This window comes from Dichomitus squalens, assembly GCF_000275845.1.
Source record: "Dichomitus squalens LYAD-421 SS1 unplaced genomic scaffold DICSQscaffold_1, whole genome shotgun sequence".
In the NCBI taxonomy this organism is placed as follows: domain Eukaryota; kingdom Fungi; phylum Basidiomycota; class Agaricomycetes; order Polyporales; family Polyporaceae; genus Dichomitus; species Dichomitus squalens.
In genome coordinates this window covers 683420-700546 of record NW_006766883.1, presented here as the reverse complement: position 1 = coordinate 700546, position 17127 = coordinate 683420, and the positions used below count along the sequence as shown (strand labels likewise).

At 56.9% G+C, this 17127-nt stretch overlaps 4 protein-coding genes across 4 annotated transcripts; 3 read left to right on the top strand and 1 right to left on the bottom strand.

Moving 5' to 3' along the window:
- Positions 1–289: 289 nt before the first annotated feature.
- Positions 290–4163, top strand: DICSQDRAFT_164456 (RdRP-domain-containing protein; the record flags this gene model as incomplete). The annotated part of the gene is made up of 4 exons (XM_007360087.1): positions 290–2927; positions 2980–3176; positions 3240–3818; positions 3876–4163. 4 exons carry the CDS (start codon positions 290–292, stop codon positions 4161–4163), a joined length of 3702 nt encoding a protein of 1233 aa, XP_007360149.1.
- Positions 4164–4453: 290 nt separating this feature from the next.
- DICSQDRAFT_142202 (Sm-like ribonucleo protein) lies at positions 4454–5088 on the bottom strand (the record flags this gene model as incomplete). Its single annotated transcript, XM_007360086.1, has 6 exons — positions 4454–4473; positions 4528–4547; positions 4611–4687; positions 4744–4764; positions 4826–5018; positions 5084–5088. The coding sequence occupies 6 exons, from the start codon at positions 5086–5088 to the stop codon at positions 4454–4456; spliced, it is 336 nt and encodes a 111-aa protein (XP_007360148.1).
- A 138-nt stretch (positions 5089–5226) lies between these two features.
- On the top strand, positions 5227–8446 carry DICSQDRAFT_95164 (uncharacterized protein). Its single transcript, XM_007360085.1, has 8 exons — positions 5227–5415; positions 5473–5716; positions 5774–6035; positions 6094–7278; positions 7338–7583; positions 7639–8160; positions 8218–8270; positions 8343–8446. Exons 1-5 carry the CDS (start codon positions 5295–5297, stop codon positions 7404–7406), a joined length of 1881 nt encoding a protein of 626 aa, XP_007360147.1. The 5' UTR covers positions 5227–5294; the 3' UTR covers positions 7407–7583; positions 7639–8160; positions 8218–8270; positions 8343–8446.
- A 1093-nt stretch (positions 8447–9539) lies between these two features.
- DICSQDRAFT_130857 (uncharacterized protein) lies at positions 9540–14246 on the top strand. The gene is made up of 6 exons (XM_007360084.1): positions 9540–11028; positions 11082–11278; positions 11341–11477; positions 11535–11732; positions 11793–12326; positions 12395–14246. The coding sequence occupies exons 1-6, from the start codon at positions 9545–9547 to the stop codon at positions 14036–14038; spliced, it is 4194 nt and encodes a 1397-aa protein (XP_007360146.1). The 5' UTR covers positions 9540–9544; the 3' UTR covers positions 14039–14246.
- The last annotated feature ends 2881 nt before the right edge of the window (positions 14247–17127 follow it).

Here is a 17127-nt window from a genome sequence, read left to right as displayed (position 1 = left end):
ACACCACGTGTCTGGTGTGCACAGGTCCATTCGTACCAGACAGTGGGATAGTGATATGCAAGGTTTCCATGAGTTGTTGCAAACAGTCCACTTACCACAGCATGTCCTAGTGACTTTCTGCAACTCTGCGGGCCTGAAGCACTGCTGCAGAGAGCTTCTTGCGTTGCGCTGTGCCGCAGCGTCAAGTCCTTTATAACAGGACCGTCATCAACGCTGAATGTCCTCTCATCAGTACTCCCGTTATCAGAAACACCAAGGACTCACATTCCTATCTGCGCTTAGGCCAATCATGGACTCAGAAGTCTACACCTCCAACGTCGCGTTCGGGACGTCGGTTCACGAGCTCAAAGCGGAGCTCGCGAAAGTTCTTCACGCTCCCCCCTTCCTGTCACCTACTACCGCAAGCAAGTTTAACTTCGAAGTGCACCTATTTCCCTCGAAGCGGAAGGGCGCGTCTCAAAGCGCCGCGCTCACTCTACCCACAGAGGAGCTGGCAAACCAGTTCTTACACTGGTACGGCCGGCCCTCCCCCCAACTCTCCCTTTACCTCGGATCTTCTCGCATCCAGTTCCAGAAGAGTCACAAAACCGCACGTCCGGAAGTCGTGGAGCGCATCCGCACGTTGCCTTACGAGGAGCCTCGAGTATCCTACGCGCGAGAACGCGAATCTGAACGTCTGCGAGACAGCTCCGTCCGCGTCACCACCATCCAATTTGGTCGAGAGTGCCGCGATCATGTATACTCCGTCGAATGGGAGAAGATCTGCGATGCTCACATCGTCTTCGACGAAGACAGGCGAGAGTTTCGTGTGAAAGTTCGTGGTGATGACTTGGACGACACTCGCATCATTGCCATCCGTGCATCCCAAATCGCATGGGTCTCCACTAGTATTCATCAGCCGTCCGGGAGTCCCGTCATCTTCTTCTCCCTCGACTACCCTCCCTCTTTCGAAACCGAGTCTGTCCTCGCGCCTTTATCCACCTCAAACTTGTCGCATACGACTCCGCGCCAACGATGGACGGCATTCGATGAGAGTCACGAGGCAATTGCTCCCTACACCTCCTTGGCCATTCGGCTCGAGTGCGCCTCTGAGGAGGACCTTGGGACCTTCCGATCCTTCGCACGTGCGGTGCACACCCCAGTGTCAAGCTATTCCTACCCAATCGAACGCCGGGAACTATTCACAGCCAGAAGGCGCGAGCTGTACGAGTTATGGCTGGCGGGACTACCCTGGATGGTTGCGTTTCACCTCGAGGCGTTGGTACGTTCATGGCTAGTCGACATGACGGAGATCCTCTTGCTGCGCCGTCCCATCGACCGCATCTTACGTGATCGTCCCCTCGGATACACTGTTGAACGACAACGCGAGTATGTAGCCGCCCTCCTCCGAGAGCTGCGCGCACGGGCGAAGGAACTATACTGGTATGGCGAGGACCAGCACCGTTCCAGTGACGGCGTCATGACGCAGCCCCCGCTCCGATCGAGTATCGGTATCGCTGAGCTCTTCGAGCAGGTCCGGGTTCAATTCGTCCATAAACCGCTCACTTCATTCGCCGCGGGTGATACCTCTGCCCCCTTCAACTGTCTTCGTCTCACAGTCACGCCCACTACCATGATACTCGAGGGGCCCTTCCCGGAGCGGTCCAATCGAGTCATGCGGAAGTATTACCACAGCCAAGACTGCTTCCTGCGAGTCAGCTTCCAGGATGAGAACCGACTTCAATATCGGTTCAACCGCGAGGTGGACGGGCGTCGTTTCATCGACCTCCGCGTGAAGCGCGTTCTCCTTGAAGGTATCAGGATCGCCGGGGCGCATTTCCGGTTCCTCGCGTACTCTCAGTCCGCTCTCAAGGAGCACGCTGTATGGTTCGTAAAGCCGTTCAGATACCGGGACTCCCATCAAAATGTCCACTTTGTCGACGCCACGACCATCATCCAGAGCCTAGGTCAATTCCACAATCTCCCGTTCGACCCTACCTTGATGAGGTGTCCCGCCCGATACGCTGCTCGCATCTCCCAAGCGTTCACTGCCACCGACGCTGCAGTATCCATGGCCGTCGGCGTGGTTTATATGGGTCGCGACATCAAGGGTCGGAACGGGAAAGATGTCTTCACTGACGGTGTCGGTACTCTTTCGCCTATGCTTGCCGAATCAATCTGGAAGGCCCTCCAGAGCAGAAGTGGCAAGACAAGAAAAGGCAAGACCTACCCGCGGGCCTTTCAAGTCCGCTTCCAGGGCTCTAAGGGCATGTTGAGCGTGGACTACAAGCTCACGGACAATGCTATCATGCTCCGCCCTTCTATGATCAAATTTGACGACTCGAAGTCTGCAATAGTGGAAGTGGCGAGGGCCTTCGATAGGCCCGGAGCATACTACCTGAATCGCCCCCTGATCATGCTCCTTGAAGGTCTCGGCGTGCCCTACACCACTTTCAAGAAGCTCCAAGACGATGCCGTACGCGATGCGCAGACATCCGTCACCTCTCTAAAGCTGTCTGCCAAGCTGTTCGAAGACCACGGACTTGGTGTGTCTTTCCGTATCGCACCGGTGATGCTCGGCCTACACAAGCTCGGTCTGGGCCCACTCGACGACGATATCTTTTGGAGGCAGATGATGGACTTCGCCGTCAACCACGTACTCCGGGAGCTGAAGCATCGCGCGCGGATACCCGTGCCCGGCACCGATAGCTGGACCCTCGTCGGGGTCGCCGACATCCATAGGGAGCTGAAGGAAGGGGAGATTTTCGTGTGCGTCGACTCCCCGAAAGAGAAGGGCCTCATCTTCCTGGAAGGACCTTGCGTCGTCTCGCGATCGCCGACCATCCACCCTGGAGATGTCCAGATCGCAACCGCAATTGGCAGGCCGCGGCCCGGGTCGCACTACGATGTGGAGTCGCTCAGAAATACCGTGGTCTTCTCTACCACCGGTGCGTTCTACATGATTGCATCTGTAGTCCACGGACTCATACGCGAAGTCAGGTTCTCGACCGTTACCTTCTTGCCTAGGAGGTGGCGATCTCGACGGAGATGAGTACAACGTAACGACTCGGCCCGATCTCATGCCCAAGAGGACGTATGACCCAGCGTCCTACGAGCCCGCTCCGAGGAAGATGGTGGACCACGAGAGCACCATGGACGACGTCGCAGAATTTGTCGCGGAGTTCATCAGCAGCGACGTGAGTAACCCTCCAACGCTCAGGCTTTCTGACGAAGATGTACTCATTCACGGACTCCAACAGACCCTTGGCATCATCGCTACAAACTGGCTGATCACTGCGGACCAGACCAACGATACCGACGGCATCTTAAATCCCGATTGCTTACGTCTCGCCGAACTCCATAGTCTCGCCGTCGACTACGCGAAGACAGGGCAGCCTGTTCCGATAGAGCAGATCCCGCGACCCCCGCTGCGAATCAAACCCGACTGGAACGCGCCTGAGACGCACAGTGGGAAAAATAGTTTGTCGTTCTACCGGAGTATGACAGCCGTTGGGAAACTCTTCCGCGCCATCGACTTGCCTGCCGTACAGACGGCGGAGCGAGCGGTGCGTTTCCAGCGCCGATACATGAACCAGGAGGACCAGCTGGCCGACGTCCAAAATCAGTTCGCCTACACCAAGGTGCCCAGAGACAATGTGGTGGCTCGGACTGTCCAGAGGCGCGTCTCTGAATTCATCAGCACGAATACACACGACGACATGACGATCAAGGACATCTGGGAGCTGTACAACTCGTATATCTCTCAGTTACGGGCTATATGTGCCGACTTTACGCTGTCCCCTTCGCGGTCCGCGATGATATCTGAGGAAGAGGTTGTAGTGAGTCCTCAGCTAGACTCATACAACGCAACGGTGGAATGACGCCCTTTCTGGCAGGTCGGCACCATAGTTGCGAAGTGTTCTCAGCGTCGGAAGAGGAAGGACCAGATGTCGCAGATGAGAGAGCAGACAGCGACACTCGTCGACAGCATGCAATGCGGCATCGCGGGCGACGATGGCGTTGCCTCTGACCAGTCGCTTTACCGGGCATGGGTCGCGTACCGTATTGCGATCATGGAGCACAACGCGTTCGGGGCACGGAGTTTCGCGTGGATCGCCCTGAGCAGTATCTTCGACGCAATCAAGGACATAGAAGTCGAGGAACGCACCACATCTCGACGGTGAGTTACTGGCTTCTGCGAGTTCGATATCCTCAAGATTGTTGACATACTATTCAAGTGGGTGACGACCCCACCAGCTGGTGGCAAGGGGGTTCCAAGATGTATGAGCGGGTGTTGAGTGGGGAATCTTGCGTGACATAAGCTTTTGGCGAATCAGAGCGTCGACAAAGTAGAGTGAAAAAGACAGTACGATACGTGATACATGATAGAGTATACACAGCATTGACAAGTGAAACGTTCCGGACAACTCCTCACCAGGTGGGAAACAGAGTGCAAGGGACCAGATGGCAAACCTCAAGCAGTGTTGCGTAGAACTAGGGAGATACATCAGGACAGATCGGCCGGTGGTACCGCGGAAGATGGCTTACCCAGAATGACAGAATCGCCACTACACAGAAATCTTCAAGTGAGCAACGCAGTCCACTGAGTAGGATGGACATGGCAGACTCACCGGAGGAACATCTTGCTGATGAACCTGTCCTTGTTCACCGGCTTCTTGTTCTTGCCCTTGGGCAGTTCTGTCCACATCTGGAAGTCTTGCGTGAGATAAAGTCGTCTAGTTAGCAAGGGAAGGTGTAACATGCCTCCTTCACGTTCTCCAAAACCTAGACAAGAGAGGGGACGTGAGATCGACGCGTGGATCACTACGCCCGTAGGAGCACGCACCATGTTGCTGTGTCTGTCAAATGCCTTGACGCGTGCTAGCAGCTTTTTGTTGTTTCGTAGGGAAATTAGGACTTGTGTATGATTCCGAACCGCCTGCTGGAGGACCGACAAGGGGCCCTGACTGATTTCGTGCTCCTCGAGCGCACGGAGTTGCGCCTCGTCGAGCTCGGACTTGGGGACGTGCACGTACTGACTACAACATTCGTTCAAAGTGAGCGATTGAGCGCAAACGGATAGAAAGGGCAGAGAGGGACGGACCTCATGGTGGACGAGGAGGGAGATGGCGAAGTGCAACAAGCTCACTGGCTGTCTGCGCGTGCCACCGACAGGCGCCCATTGACCGCTGCAGTCCGAAAAGTTTGGAGAGCGCTTCCTGATTGGACATCTCACCCCAGTCCTTCCTCCTCCCCCTTGCTTCCTCTCTCCTTTTCCTCCTTCACTATCTTGTTCCACAAGATTTGTCTCCACTATGGGTCGTTTAAAGCAGAAGGGAAAGGCCGGTGCCGCCAAGGCGTACATGACCCGCTCGATCGCCATCAAGAAGCTTCAATGCTCCCTAGCAGACTTCCGGAGGTTATGTATCTTGAAGGGTGCGTTGCTCACCTCGTGCAAGAACACTGTGAAGATACTCATAGTAAAATACTCAGGCATCTACCCCCGCGAGCCTCGAAACCGGAAGAAGGCGAACAAGGGGTCCTCCGCTCCCACAAATTTCTACTATGCGAAGGATATTGCCTACCTTGCACACGAGCCCGTCCTTCGAAAACTTCGGGAACACAAGGCATTTGCAAAGAAGCTCTCCCGCGCGCTCGGGAGGGGAGAATGGAGTAGCGCGAAGAGCTTGGAGGAGAACAAGCCCGTGTATCGTCTAGATCACATCATCAAAGAGAGGTACGTCCCTGTCGTTGCAATTATGCGCGGACAGTCGTTGCGAACAGGTCTATCCAGGTATCCGACATTTATTGACGCGGTGCGCGATATCGACGATGCCCTCTGCATGATATTCCTCTTCGCCTCCCTCCCTTCCGACTCCAAGGTTTCCCCTACTCTCATTGAAAACTGCGCCCGACTCGCGGCAGAATGGCAGTTATATGTCATGCACACCCACGCACTACGGAAGGTCTTCCTCTCGATTAAGGGGGTATACTACCAGGCGGACGTTCTCGACCAGACGATCACATGGCTGGTTCCCTACCAGTTCACCCAAACTGTACGTTGCGCGAGTTCGCTCTACCTACATTATTCTGATACAAGACATTCATATTTAGATCCCTGTGGACGTTGATGTCCGTGTGATGCTAACGTTCCTGGAGCTCTATCAAACACTCCTCGGCTTCGTCTTCTTCAAGCTGTACACCGACGCCGCCCTCGTCTACCCTCCGCCTCTCGACACTCAGAAGGATGAGGGTGCAGCGGGCGTTGGCGCGTTCACTCTCCAAGAAGCGAAGGACGCGCGATCGGCACCGACTGCCAAGTCAAAAACCGTTGAGGTCGATGGCAAGCGCGTCTCCAGCAAAGACGTTCGGCAGACCATCAAGAGCATCACTGCCGGCGCAGCTGGCGACGCAGACGTCGACATGCCCGCGGTGGACGTTGCAGCAAACGACGAAGACGAGGAGTTCGTAGAGGACACCGCCGAGGAGGAGAACCCCGATGACGCCCCCTCCGCTCCCGCAATGACCACCGCCGCCCTGCCGACCCTCAAAACGCTCTCGACCCTGCCACAGTCGACCTCAGCCAAGCTCTTCGCCCCATATACCTTTTGGCTCTCGCGGGAGACGTCTCGCCCGATCTTCGAGTTCATCGTCCGCGCATTCGGCGGGCGCATCGGCTGGCCTGCGACGTCGGGCAGCGGCTCGCCGTTCGACGAGGCCGATGACTCGATCACGCACGTCATCATCGACCGTCCGGTCGTGCAACGCGCGAACGAGAGCGAGGAGGAGCGCGAGCACCGTCGGCGGCGCAAGTACGTGCAGCCGCAGTGGGTCGTCGACTGCGTGAACGCGGGCAAGATCCTTCTCGAGGACCTGTACGCGCAAGGGAAGACGCTACCGCCGCATCTATCTCCTTTTGGCGAGCGCGCAGACGCGTACGACCCGACGGCAGGGATTGCTGGTGCGGACGAGGACGAGGAGATGGAGGACGAAGAGGAGGTCGTCGAAGGCGGGAGCGACGAGGAGGAGGAGGCCCGCCCGTTGAAAGCCGCACTGAAGGCTGCTGCTACCGCGGAGGACGCCGCGGCGTTGCGTGCAGCCGAGCTAGCAGCGGAGGCTGCCGGCGTCGACTTTGGTACGTTCGAAAAAGAGTCGAAGAAGGCGCAGAAGAAGGCAAAGAAGGCTGAGGTAACAAAGGAGGACGAGACGGAGCAGAACATGAACAAGATGATGATGAGCAACAAGCAGCGCAAGCTATACGAGCGCATGAAGTACGGCGAGAAGAAGCGTGCCGCGGAGGTGAGTTCCATCGACAGATCTTGCTATGAATGCCAATCAATGCGCATGTTCTTCCACAGCGGCAAGATCTGGAGCAGAAGAAGCGAACTATCGAAAAGGAGAAGAAGCGCAGGTCAAAGGCATCATAGTGCCTTGCTTTGCTCCATTATCATGTGTTGTAGTGTCTTCATGTTGTCGCCTCGGGCATACTGTCGTATTCGTTGTTCACTGTCTCATCTCATCTATAGCGTACACATTAACTCATTCCACGTCCCCGCTATTGCTGACCGCAAGTTTATGGTGCAGCACCCAAGGAACACGAATTACTGTGGTCACCGTCAGCGCACACAGACTGCAGCCGAAACTAGCGACAAGACTCACAACGTTGGCCCCAAATGTGAACGCGTCGCCCAGCGCGATTCTCATGTCAACAAGCGACGATATCAGATGTCTCCATTCTCCCAAGCCTCCAGTAGTTCGAACATGTCCATCCGGAGCTTGTGCAATGTGAGGTTATACTCGATGGCGAAGCCCTGGTGTCTAAGCTCGCGTAGGGCAGTCCAGGCCCAGTTCTGACAATTCCATTCCGGATCGTGGCGTATGACGGGATTTTGAGACAAGATCTTCTCAAACTGGTCTAAGGATTCGACTGGGATACGGCCGACAGCGAGTGAACCGCGCCAGAGATCGTGTCGAATGGGGACGCCCCGCTCGGCCTCGTAGCGCAAGGTATCGATGTTGCCGGCGGCGTTGTAGACGTTACCTCTTGGCCGCTCATCGGAGCCAGAGGTGTTGAACGTCAGTGCCCAGTGGAGGGGTAGGATTTTGCCCTCGGAGTCTTTGCCTCGCCACCATTGGGTCACATAGAGGACTATCTGGGAGTTGTGGTCTGACATCATGAACCTGGATGGATGACGAGGATATGAAGACGTTAATTGCAGGTGGAAGAACTCAACATACGGTTGACAATGAGGGGAAGTTAGTGGGGAAGTCAGCGTTCTAGGCGGTACCGCCTAACGTGTTTACAAGTAGACGTGAGCATCGAGACGCACAGGATCGCGATCTCACTGTACCAGTCTACTCACCGACGAGATTTGCGTCATGGGAGATACACGGTTCCGCGCCCGAGGGCGTGTTCATAAAACGATGGTGCAGCAACGGGTTGGCGTAAAGGACAGACGGAATATGCCACCCATAGAGCTGAGAACAAAGGAAGACGAGAGGACGGTCTGGAGGCATCGCTTCTGGGCTTACTACTTAGCTACTACTGTATTAGACTTTGGGGAAAACCATGGTTTCCGTGACTGTTACGTCGTGACTCACACAAAATATGGCACGTCCGAGTCACTCATTGCGGTCGACGTCGATGGCTGTCAGCGAAGATGTCAGCTCTCCGGTAACGATCAGGCTCGTAACGTCCCCAGATATCCAAGTACTGCTTTTCTCTACCAAATTGCAGTAGAAAGGCGTGTATTACCAGAGACGACCGAGGCTGGCTGCGACATAGCCGCCACCACGCTGACATTGCATGCGCAGGCGTCTTATGCTTAGTTGAAACTCCCGTTTAGGACGTCTGCCTTACTCACGACGAGGTCTAACGTCCATTGTTGATACGGAACGTCGGCGGTCTAAAATTTGACTACAGCCATATCTGTCGACACCGTTATTGTTGGAGGACAGTGCTTCACGTTTCTTGTGGCACGGGTTCGTAACGTAGCCCGAACGGGCCTGCCAAAGTCGTTACGCCACACGGCAGGATAAACGAGTCTCTACACTTGCTCCCGGCGGGTATATGCGACCGCCGCCCTTGTAGGGCCCTGCCTTCACCCAGCCAAGCTGTACGTATTTTGTGCGACGACTGGGTGAATCCTTCCACGCCGGCGGCCCGCCTGGTCTTCTCCCAGGAACTCATGCCCGGAGTAATGTCCAACAGTGCACTGCGCATCAAAGCCACGTGATTGACAGGGGCGGTGGTCCACTTTTGGCAAGGGGTCTATGGGGTTGTAGCTCGAGTTCACGCCAGCTGCGAATACCGCCGACCACCATCTCCCCCGTTCCCGTTTACAATCCTGGAGTCCTCCCCTGATCCTCCCTTATCTACCTCTCCTGTCCAGCCTTACGCGGGCGCGGTATGGTCGCCCTATTCGGCCTGTCGAGCAAGGGCTCGCCCGCCAAAACTCCCCGCACCAACGACGCTGTGACCCCGCCTCCGCCCTACTCTCAGGACACTCCTGATCCGTCCGTCTTTGCGGCGGAGATGACCACAACGACAACTACTCATGTCGTGATGACTACGACTCAGACCACCACTCATTTCTTCTCTCTACCTCTGTGGAGGCGACGCGGCGGCACGCCTGCATATTCGCCCCCCAACGCGCGTTCCACGGACGAGTTGGGGGCGATCAACCCACAATCCTCGCTTCCCAGCTCCGCCCAATCCACTTTGCATACCAGGAACAAGGAGCTTCCACCGACACCTGAACTCAGTCCCGATAATCTCATCCCCCCTACTCGCCTTTACCCGGATGCACATTTCCCTCATGATGGCGATGGCCTAGCGAGTAGCGTCGGGAGGGCTGCGGGGTCAATGTCTGGGAAGTCGTCTCGTGCGTCCTCTGTGCAGCCTGCGTCCCGCTCCTCGTACGCACCCAGCGACTCCCACAACCCGGCTCAACCGACGGTTGCACTCGCTCGCGCTGCGCTAGGTCTCGGTCTTCCACATGCAGCCCCCATATCTGTGTCTGCCTCATCTTCTTCCTCGGAGGTCAACACTGTCGCCTTTTTCCCCCCGCAATCGCCTAGTACCGCCGACCTCCGACCCCCCAATTTCATGGTCCGCCATGCCAAGAGCTTTCACAAGGAGCCTGACAGGGCACCCGAAGACGCTCCTCCGTCGGTCACTAAAGAGCGTAGACGGGCTAGGGGTTTTTCATTGGGTCCGTTGCATCTTATGACCTCTGATGTAAAGGGCAAGCAGCGTGAGACCGAGAGTTCCATTGTCGCTGACTCTCCTGAGGGCAAGTCTTTGACTCGGAAGAGCTCATTCTGGTCCCGCAGAAGAGTCAACTCTCGTCCCGATGCACTCGCACTCCCGTCGCCCACGCCGCAACCTACTCTTCCTACGTTTCCCCCTGTCTCTCCTTTTGACATCAATACCCCTGTACCATCATCTGGACTGTCGGTATCGACTCATAAGCCAGACCTACATCGACGACATTCGGAACGGATGCGCAAGCAGTCGGCCAGGCAAGGGGACGAGCCACCTCTGGTCGAACCTTCTCCACAAGAGCCCAATAGCACGATCCATGCGCGCCGACGACGCTCCAAACGACCTCAAACGGCTGATTCTCCCCCTGTTGCTGGACCCCGCCTATCCTTCTTTTCCGAGGCACGCTTGTTCGCTTCCTCCCCGACATCTTCGCCGATCCTGACGCCTCAAGAGGCCTCCGCACCCCCATTGCCTTCTGCGCCCTCCGATCCGCGAGCCCGCGCACAGACCAACCAACCGATTCTGCACCGCCTGTCTGTCAACCTCTTCGGTTCCTCGTCCAGTAATACCCTCACGCCGACTTCTACCAGCTCACCCAACATACCTGATGTCGCAACAGCGACGTCACCTCCTTCGAGTCTTGGCTCTTCTCGCCCATCTCTGTCCAAGCCCTCTATTGAGATCCCCAAGCCGAACTCTGAGGAAGAGACTCCAGAGGATTATCTCCAACGACTGGTTGAGGCGATCAGTAAGGGCGAGGTAGCAACCGTCTTGGCATCGAGGTAAGTATAGCTTCGCAGTGTTCACGGTTCTCGAACCTGACCGCATCCACCAGTGCGGATGCTTTCCACGCTCGAGCGCTTCGTGCTTACATTGAGCGCTTCAACTTTGTCGGAGATCCGCTAGACGTCGCAGTACGGAAATTGCTCATGGATGTTGGCCTACCCCGCGAAACGCAGCAGATAGACCGCGTCATCGAGGCATTTGCTGCACGATATGTTCAGTGTAATCCTAACTTATTCTCCTCCGAAGGTGAGTAGACGTTCGTAATAAACAGATGTGGCAGCAGCATTGATTTAGCTCCATTTATGCAGACCATCCATATATCCTAGCATTCAGCCTTATAATGTTGCACACAGACGCCTTCAACAAATCCAATAAACGTAAGATGACGAAAGCTGATTACATCAAGAACACGCGGTTACCGGGGGTGGCCCCGGAGGTCCTCGACGTGAGTGGTCATACGAATTCGACTATCACGGCGCGAGATTACTCATGTCCTGCTCAGTGCTTCTATGACAACATCGTGTTTGCGCCATTCATTTTCATAGAGGATCCTCTTGACGTCAACGGACAACGGGGCCTGGTGCCCGATGCTATATCAGCAAGACGCATGTCTACCATCAACGCTCCTGCGTCTGGCGGGTCTGGCTCGACATTACTCGGAAAGAGCTCAAAGATTGATCCCTACTATCTCATCACGCGGGTATGGCCATGTCTCCAATAACCGCAATGTCTGTCGGAAGGCTCACGTCTCTCATTGTAGAACCTCCTCGATGATCTACGGGTTGACGTGCATTCCTTCATTCCTCCGGAAAGCCCTTACCGTTATCGCGGAACCGCAGATTCTTGGGATGAGGACGAGCTCCAGCGTGCCTTCGCACTAGCGGGAACGGTCGAACTGTCAAGCGTCGATAGTAGATATGTGAGCTCGCCTTGGTTCACTCTCAGCGTGTCAGGTGGCCCAGGACCGGTGTTCCAAAGCACCGTAGGCTCGCTGCCTCCATTGACAGCGAGCACCTGGAACGTCAAGGTTACTAAGGTCGGGCTGATGCTCCGCAAAGAAGACATCTTGGAGGGCGGCAAGCGCGCGATGAGTCGGAAGTGGCGGGAGTGGTGTGTTCTTCTGACCGGATCGCAGCTCATGTTCTTCCGGGATACGACATGGGCCACCCACATTCAGGCGCAAGTCAGTCCAACGGATGGCCATCTGGTCATTCCTCACGCCGCCCTGCCTCAGCCGGAAGAGACGTATTCTGTGCGAGACACCATCGCTGTGTTCGACAAGACGTACACCAAGGTGCGCGGCCCGGGATGATGCTCGTGTCCTTGGGAATACATACTGATGCCCGGGTATTCCCGTCGCAGCATCCCCATACATTGCGCTTCGTCTTGCCCGACCGCCGGCAGTTCCTTCTTCAAGCAGCAGAAGAGAAGGACATGAACGAGTGGATTGCCCGTATCAACTACGCTGGCGCGTTCAAGACGGCTGGCGTGCGGATGCGCGCCTTGGGGCTGTCCAACAAAGACATCGAGCTCACCGGGATTGCGGCCGCCGCCTCGCACTTGAAGGACGTCAAACATCACTTGGGCCCAGGTCACGCCCCGTCTCCCGTCATACGCACGTGGACCGGTCGTATGTCGGAAGATCTGGACCGGGCATCCCGCGCCGCGGAGACTAAGGCCTCGGAACCGACGCGTGTGTCTGGTGGGTCTGAGGCTCCGCGCATTAGGCAAGATTCGGGCGGTTCCGTTGGGTCTGATCCAAGCACACCTCCCTTTGAGAACACATCGCGGCTGTTCAAAGCGACGTTCGACGAGGTCAAGACGGAACTCGCGGCAGTGCGATTTCAGTCGCTCGACCAGATGAGCATTCGGTCCGCACGGAAACGTGCGTACAGCTTGGAATCCACGCTCGGCTCGCCTCTCGCTTCTACCAGCGCGCAAGGGAACGTTAACACCAGCACCAAGCCGCGGCTCTCCTCTACGCGGCCGGAGATCCTCAAGTCCAAGGTAGAGGACTTGGAGTCCAAACTGTCGCTGGCGCAGACGCAGCTTGATACGGACATGCGCTTTGTACGGAACCTGGCTGTACTCACTCCCTTCCAGCGCGCTACCCGCGATCGACTGCAGGCCGCCGTGCAGGTCGTGGCGAAGCGGGTGATGCAGGTCCGCCTCGACATCGAGAAGCTCGCCTGCCATCGGGAAGTCCTGACGACTGACTTGGCCGCTGAAGAGCGCGACTGGCAGCGGACTAAGCTTCTCGCCATGCAAGCCGCGACTCAGAAGCTCACTGATCAGCGTAAAGCCGATCGAGAGGCTGAGCGTATTGCCGAGCGGGATGAGGATGTCCGACGCCAGGAATTGCCCAAGCTCACGCTGTCTGCGTACGTCGATCAGACCGCGCCAGCCACAGCGTCGTCTCCGGTCACCATCCCTCGACGTGCCAAGATGTCTCGAGGCCAGGAGACGTCGGTCACCGACTCGTTCCAGACTGCTCAGTCTGGCGGCAATTCTGCCTGGAACGGACGCCACCGCAGTTCGACTGTGACGTTCGGCTCTCCGAAGACATTCGAGTCCTCGTACACGTCAGCTGTTGAGATGGGCTGTTCAGTGGCGTCGAACACGTCCTTGCCGTCCCCGGACTCCCCGGAGAGGCGTCGTGCAGTCCCACTTGCCGCCCAGGCTTCTCTCGATAGCACGGCTAGCACGGATGATGGCGCAGGCACGATCGGCACCCACGAGAAATTCTACACCGCGCCGGAGATGCTTGAGGAGCAGGCGGAGGAGTGGAACAAGACCCGGGCTGCGAAGAGGGTCTCGCTCGTGAAACTCCCGTCTGACCTCCGTATCTCGATGCTCTTCGGGAAGCACGCTCGAGACCAAACGAGCACGCCGGAAGTCGCGGAAGATCGCTCGTCGACGCCCGCTGGCTCGCCTACGCTGAGAAGACGAAGTCTTAGCCCTTACGAGCAACAGTCGAGCGCCACTGTGGCCATGTTGGACCTGTGAGGTTATTCACACAGTGGGGGCAATAGCAGGGTGGCGTTATGTCGTGTTTGTCGTGTGTCGTTGGTATCATTCGCACTTGTGTTCATTCATTGCATTTATTGGATTGTCCAGGGACCCTGTCACGCTAGTCATATTCGCTCGTTCACTCTTACTGTTGCAATTCCTTTGCATCTTCTGCATTTTTCTAGCACGTTTTAGATAGACTCGCAATCAAAGACATGTCTTCCAAACACGGTGTCAGCCGCCATACCGACGTGTCCAGGGGTAACGCGTTGTTTGGACAGCCCGACGGGAGACGAGGAGCGGGATTATGTAAGGTTGTGGATGGGCCATCAGAGCGCTACTTATGGAACAGATGGTTCCTGCGCCGAGGCGGGATCCCAATCAGGACATGAAGGAACGATAGATCTAAGCCTGAGGCTCAGGGTAAGTATCCGGTATCCAGGCAAACAAACTCGACCAAGCGATCCCTTGTTGCCGGACAACATACACCCGTGGGTCATAGCAATGCCGCTATTTTTCTCGCGCCTTCTCCTCTACGCTCACTGGGTATACGGTTGCGGCCCCCTTGCGCTCGCCTGCTCCTGTTGACATTGTGTACCTGGCTCTCCCTTCTCTTCGTTGCCTGCTTCGTGCTTCTGCATTGTCTTCTTATGTTCAGTCTCTCAACGCCGCGTTCACGTCTCATCTGCCTATCAGTCGTCTTCTACCAACTTCACCTCTAGTTGCGATCCTTCCCCGCGTGTCGCACAACGGACATCCTATCAACATGCTTCCGTCAAACCCCAATCGCAAGAGCTTTTCGCTCAGCTTGAACCTCCCACTGGCAAGGCGTTCCTCGAACTCGCGTCCTCAGAAGGATAGGTCCCGGAAAACCGCACCCCCTCCATCCCGCGAGTTCAGCTCGCCACGCAACCCACTCTTCCCCCCTTCACTACCTTTGAAACAGGAGCAGCCGGTTCTTCCTCTCTCTCTAACGGACGCTTTGGACCCCAGCGAGAAGATGAAGCTGCTCAGGAAGACAAAGAAGCTCAGCCGTATCCTCGGAGAGATGCCTATCCCCGTAGCTATTAATGAGGCAAGTTCCCAAACTAGCACTCCGACCGATTCTCCTCTCGGTCTCTTCGGCCTTCGTGAAGAGGCCTGCAGCCCCGCATCATCCTCCGCGACCAGCACAGTGTCACTGGTGAAGCAGCAGCAGCCGGGTATGTCGCTAATGGGCTCGCTCAAGCGTAGTATCACTATTGGCCACGGAAAGGCCATAATGTCCCAGCAGTCAGGAGTGCAACGGGCACGGTCCCTCGCTTCGTATCCTGTAACGTCCCCGCTTCCAGAGTCTGTTACAACTCAAACCTCGCCTATCTCTCGGGTAGGCTTCGCGAGGCCCGAGAAGCCTTTGCCCGGAATTGACGACGCGCGGGAGGCGGGCGTCCCTTCGGCGACTTCCTCGAGCCGGCGAGACTCACTTTTATCACTGTCTTCAATCGCCACTGCCCGCCGGCGCAACTCTACTTCATCCTCCATTCTCGTCGTCGAACGGACCCTGGAGCAGCTGCAGCGCGCCCGTGCAGCGAAACTCACCCGCCAGCTCGGGGAGAACGTCCCCCCTGACGTTCTTCTTCGTGCATCTTCACCGCCCCCTCGGACACCACTAGCTCCTTCGCCTTCGTTCTCATCTTTTGCCGACTCTCCCATGGACGTCCACGACCTCCAACGTTCTGTCAGGTCCGGCGCGTCCACCAAGCGTGACTGTTCGCGCAGACGCCGTCTAAGTCTTGACGTCCAGACTCTCGGCGGACGGAACCCTGAGGCAGCATCTTCGGAGGCAGTCGCACAACGAGCGATGAGGAAGAACGGTCGCGCTTCAACCAAAATGCGTCCCTCCACCGCAGACACGATTGAGAGGTCCCTGTCGCGGAGGCCCAGTATGATGGATGACTCTGACATGGACTCTGACATGGACCTCGACAATGTACGATCGCTCAGCCTGGAGAAGAAACGCGCCCTCAACGTCCGTCGGGCCCGCAAGATGGCTCAGGTACGTTGGTCTTCATCATCTCCGACTACACTGTGTCTCTTATGTGTGCTTTTGGGCTCACGGTAATATGTCATGCCTCGACAGATGTTCGGGAACGATCCCCCGCTGGCGTTGTTCCAAGTCACGACCGTTCCTGCGAGGGTAGCGGATGCATCTTTCTCTGGCGCGCTCGGCTTTGCTGAACGTTCAAGATGCGACTCCAATGCCACATGGATCTCAGTGACTCCCAGTGACATTCCCGCTCAGCCACCTATTGGGGATGATGACAAGCGCATCAGTGACAGATCCCCTACCCGCAACCTCTCCCCCCTCATTTTCGCCAATCCACACTCGGGCACGTCCTCGAATTGCACCACACCATATCCTGGAGATATACTTGGGGACGCGGAATCTGAGCTCCTCCCGTACCTGAACCCTGAGCAGGACTCCGTCTCAGATCTATGCCCAGCGTCGCCTCTTGACCTTCCACCCCTCGCCTACCCGCTGTCGTATCCCAGCCAAACGAACATCTCCGTCGCGTCGTCAATTTCAGTACCCCCGTTTTCTGCCACACCCTCGGAGCACTCTCAAGCGCCGCTGACGTCCCCGACTCGCAGCGCGTTCCGCGCCCCGAGTCCACCGCTAGTCTTGAACAAGCTCCAATGGGACGCACCTCTACGGTCTGTCTCCGCTCCGACCTCTCCCCCGACGGTGCACTCCCAGCTCGCGCCTCTGTCCTCGCTCTCGGCTGTGCCGTCCGGGCCCGTCAGCGCGCTGGACCTCAGTGCCTCGGACCCCATGTTCCGCATGCGCCGCCTGCGCGCCGCCAAGCTCTCGCGTTTCTTCGGTGTAGGGATGAACGACATCTCAGGCATGCTCGTCAGCACCGACTCCCTGCCCAGCAGCCCTGCAGGCGGAGCCGGTACCGACCCCAGCATATGTGCCAGTCCGCGCTCTGTTTCCACGCAGCTGTCCTCTTCACACACACTCTCCCTGTCCCACTCCTACTCGCGCACGCACCACGGCGACGACGACAACGTGCCCCCGGTCCCGCCCGTACCACCGCTCGAGG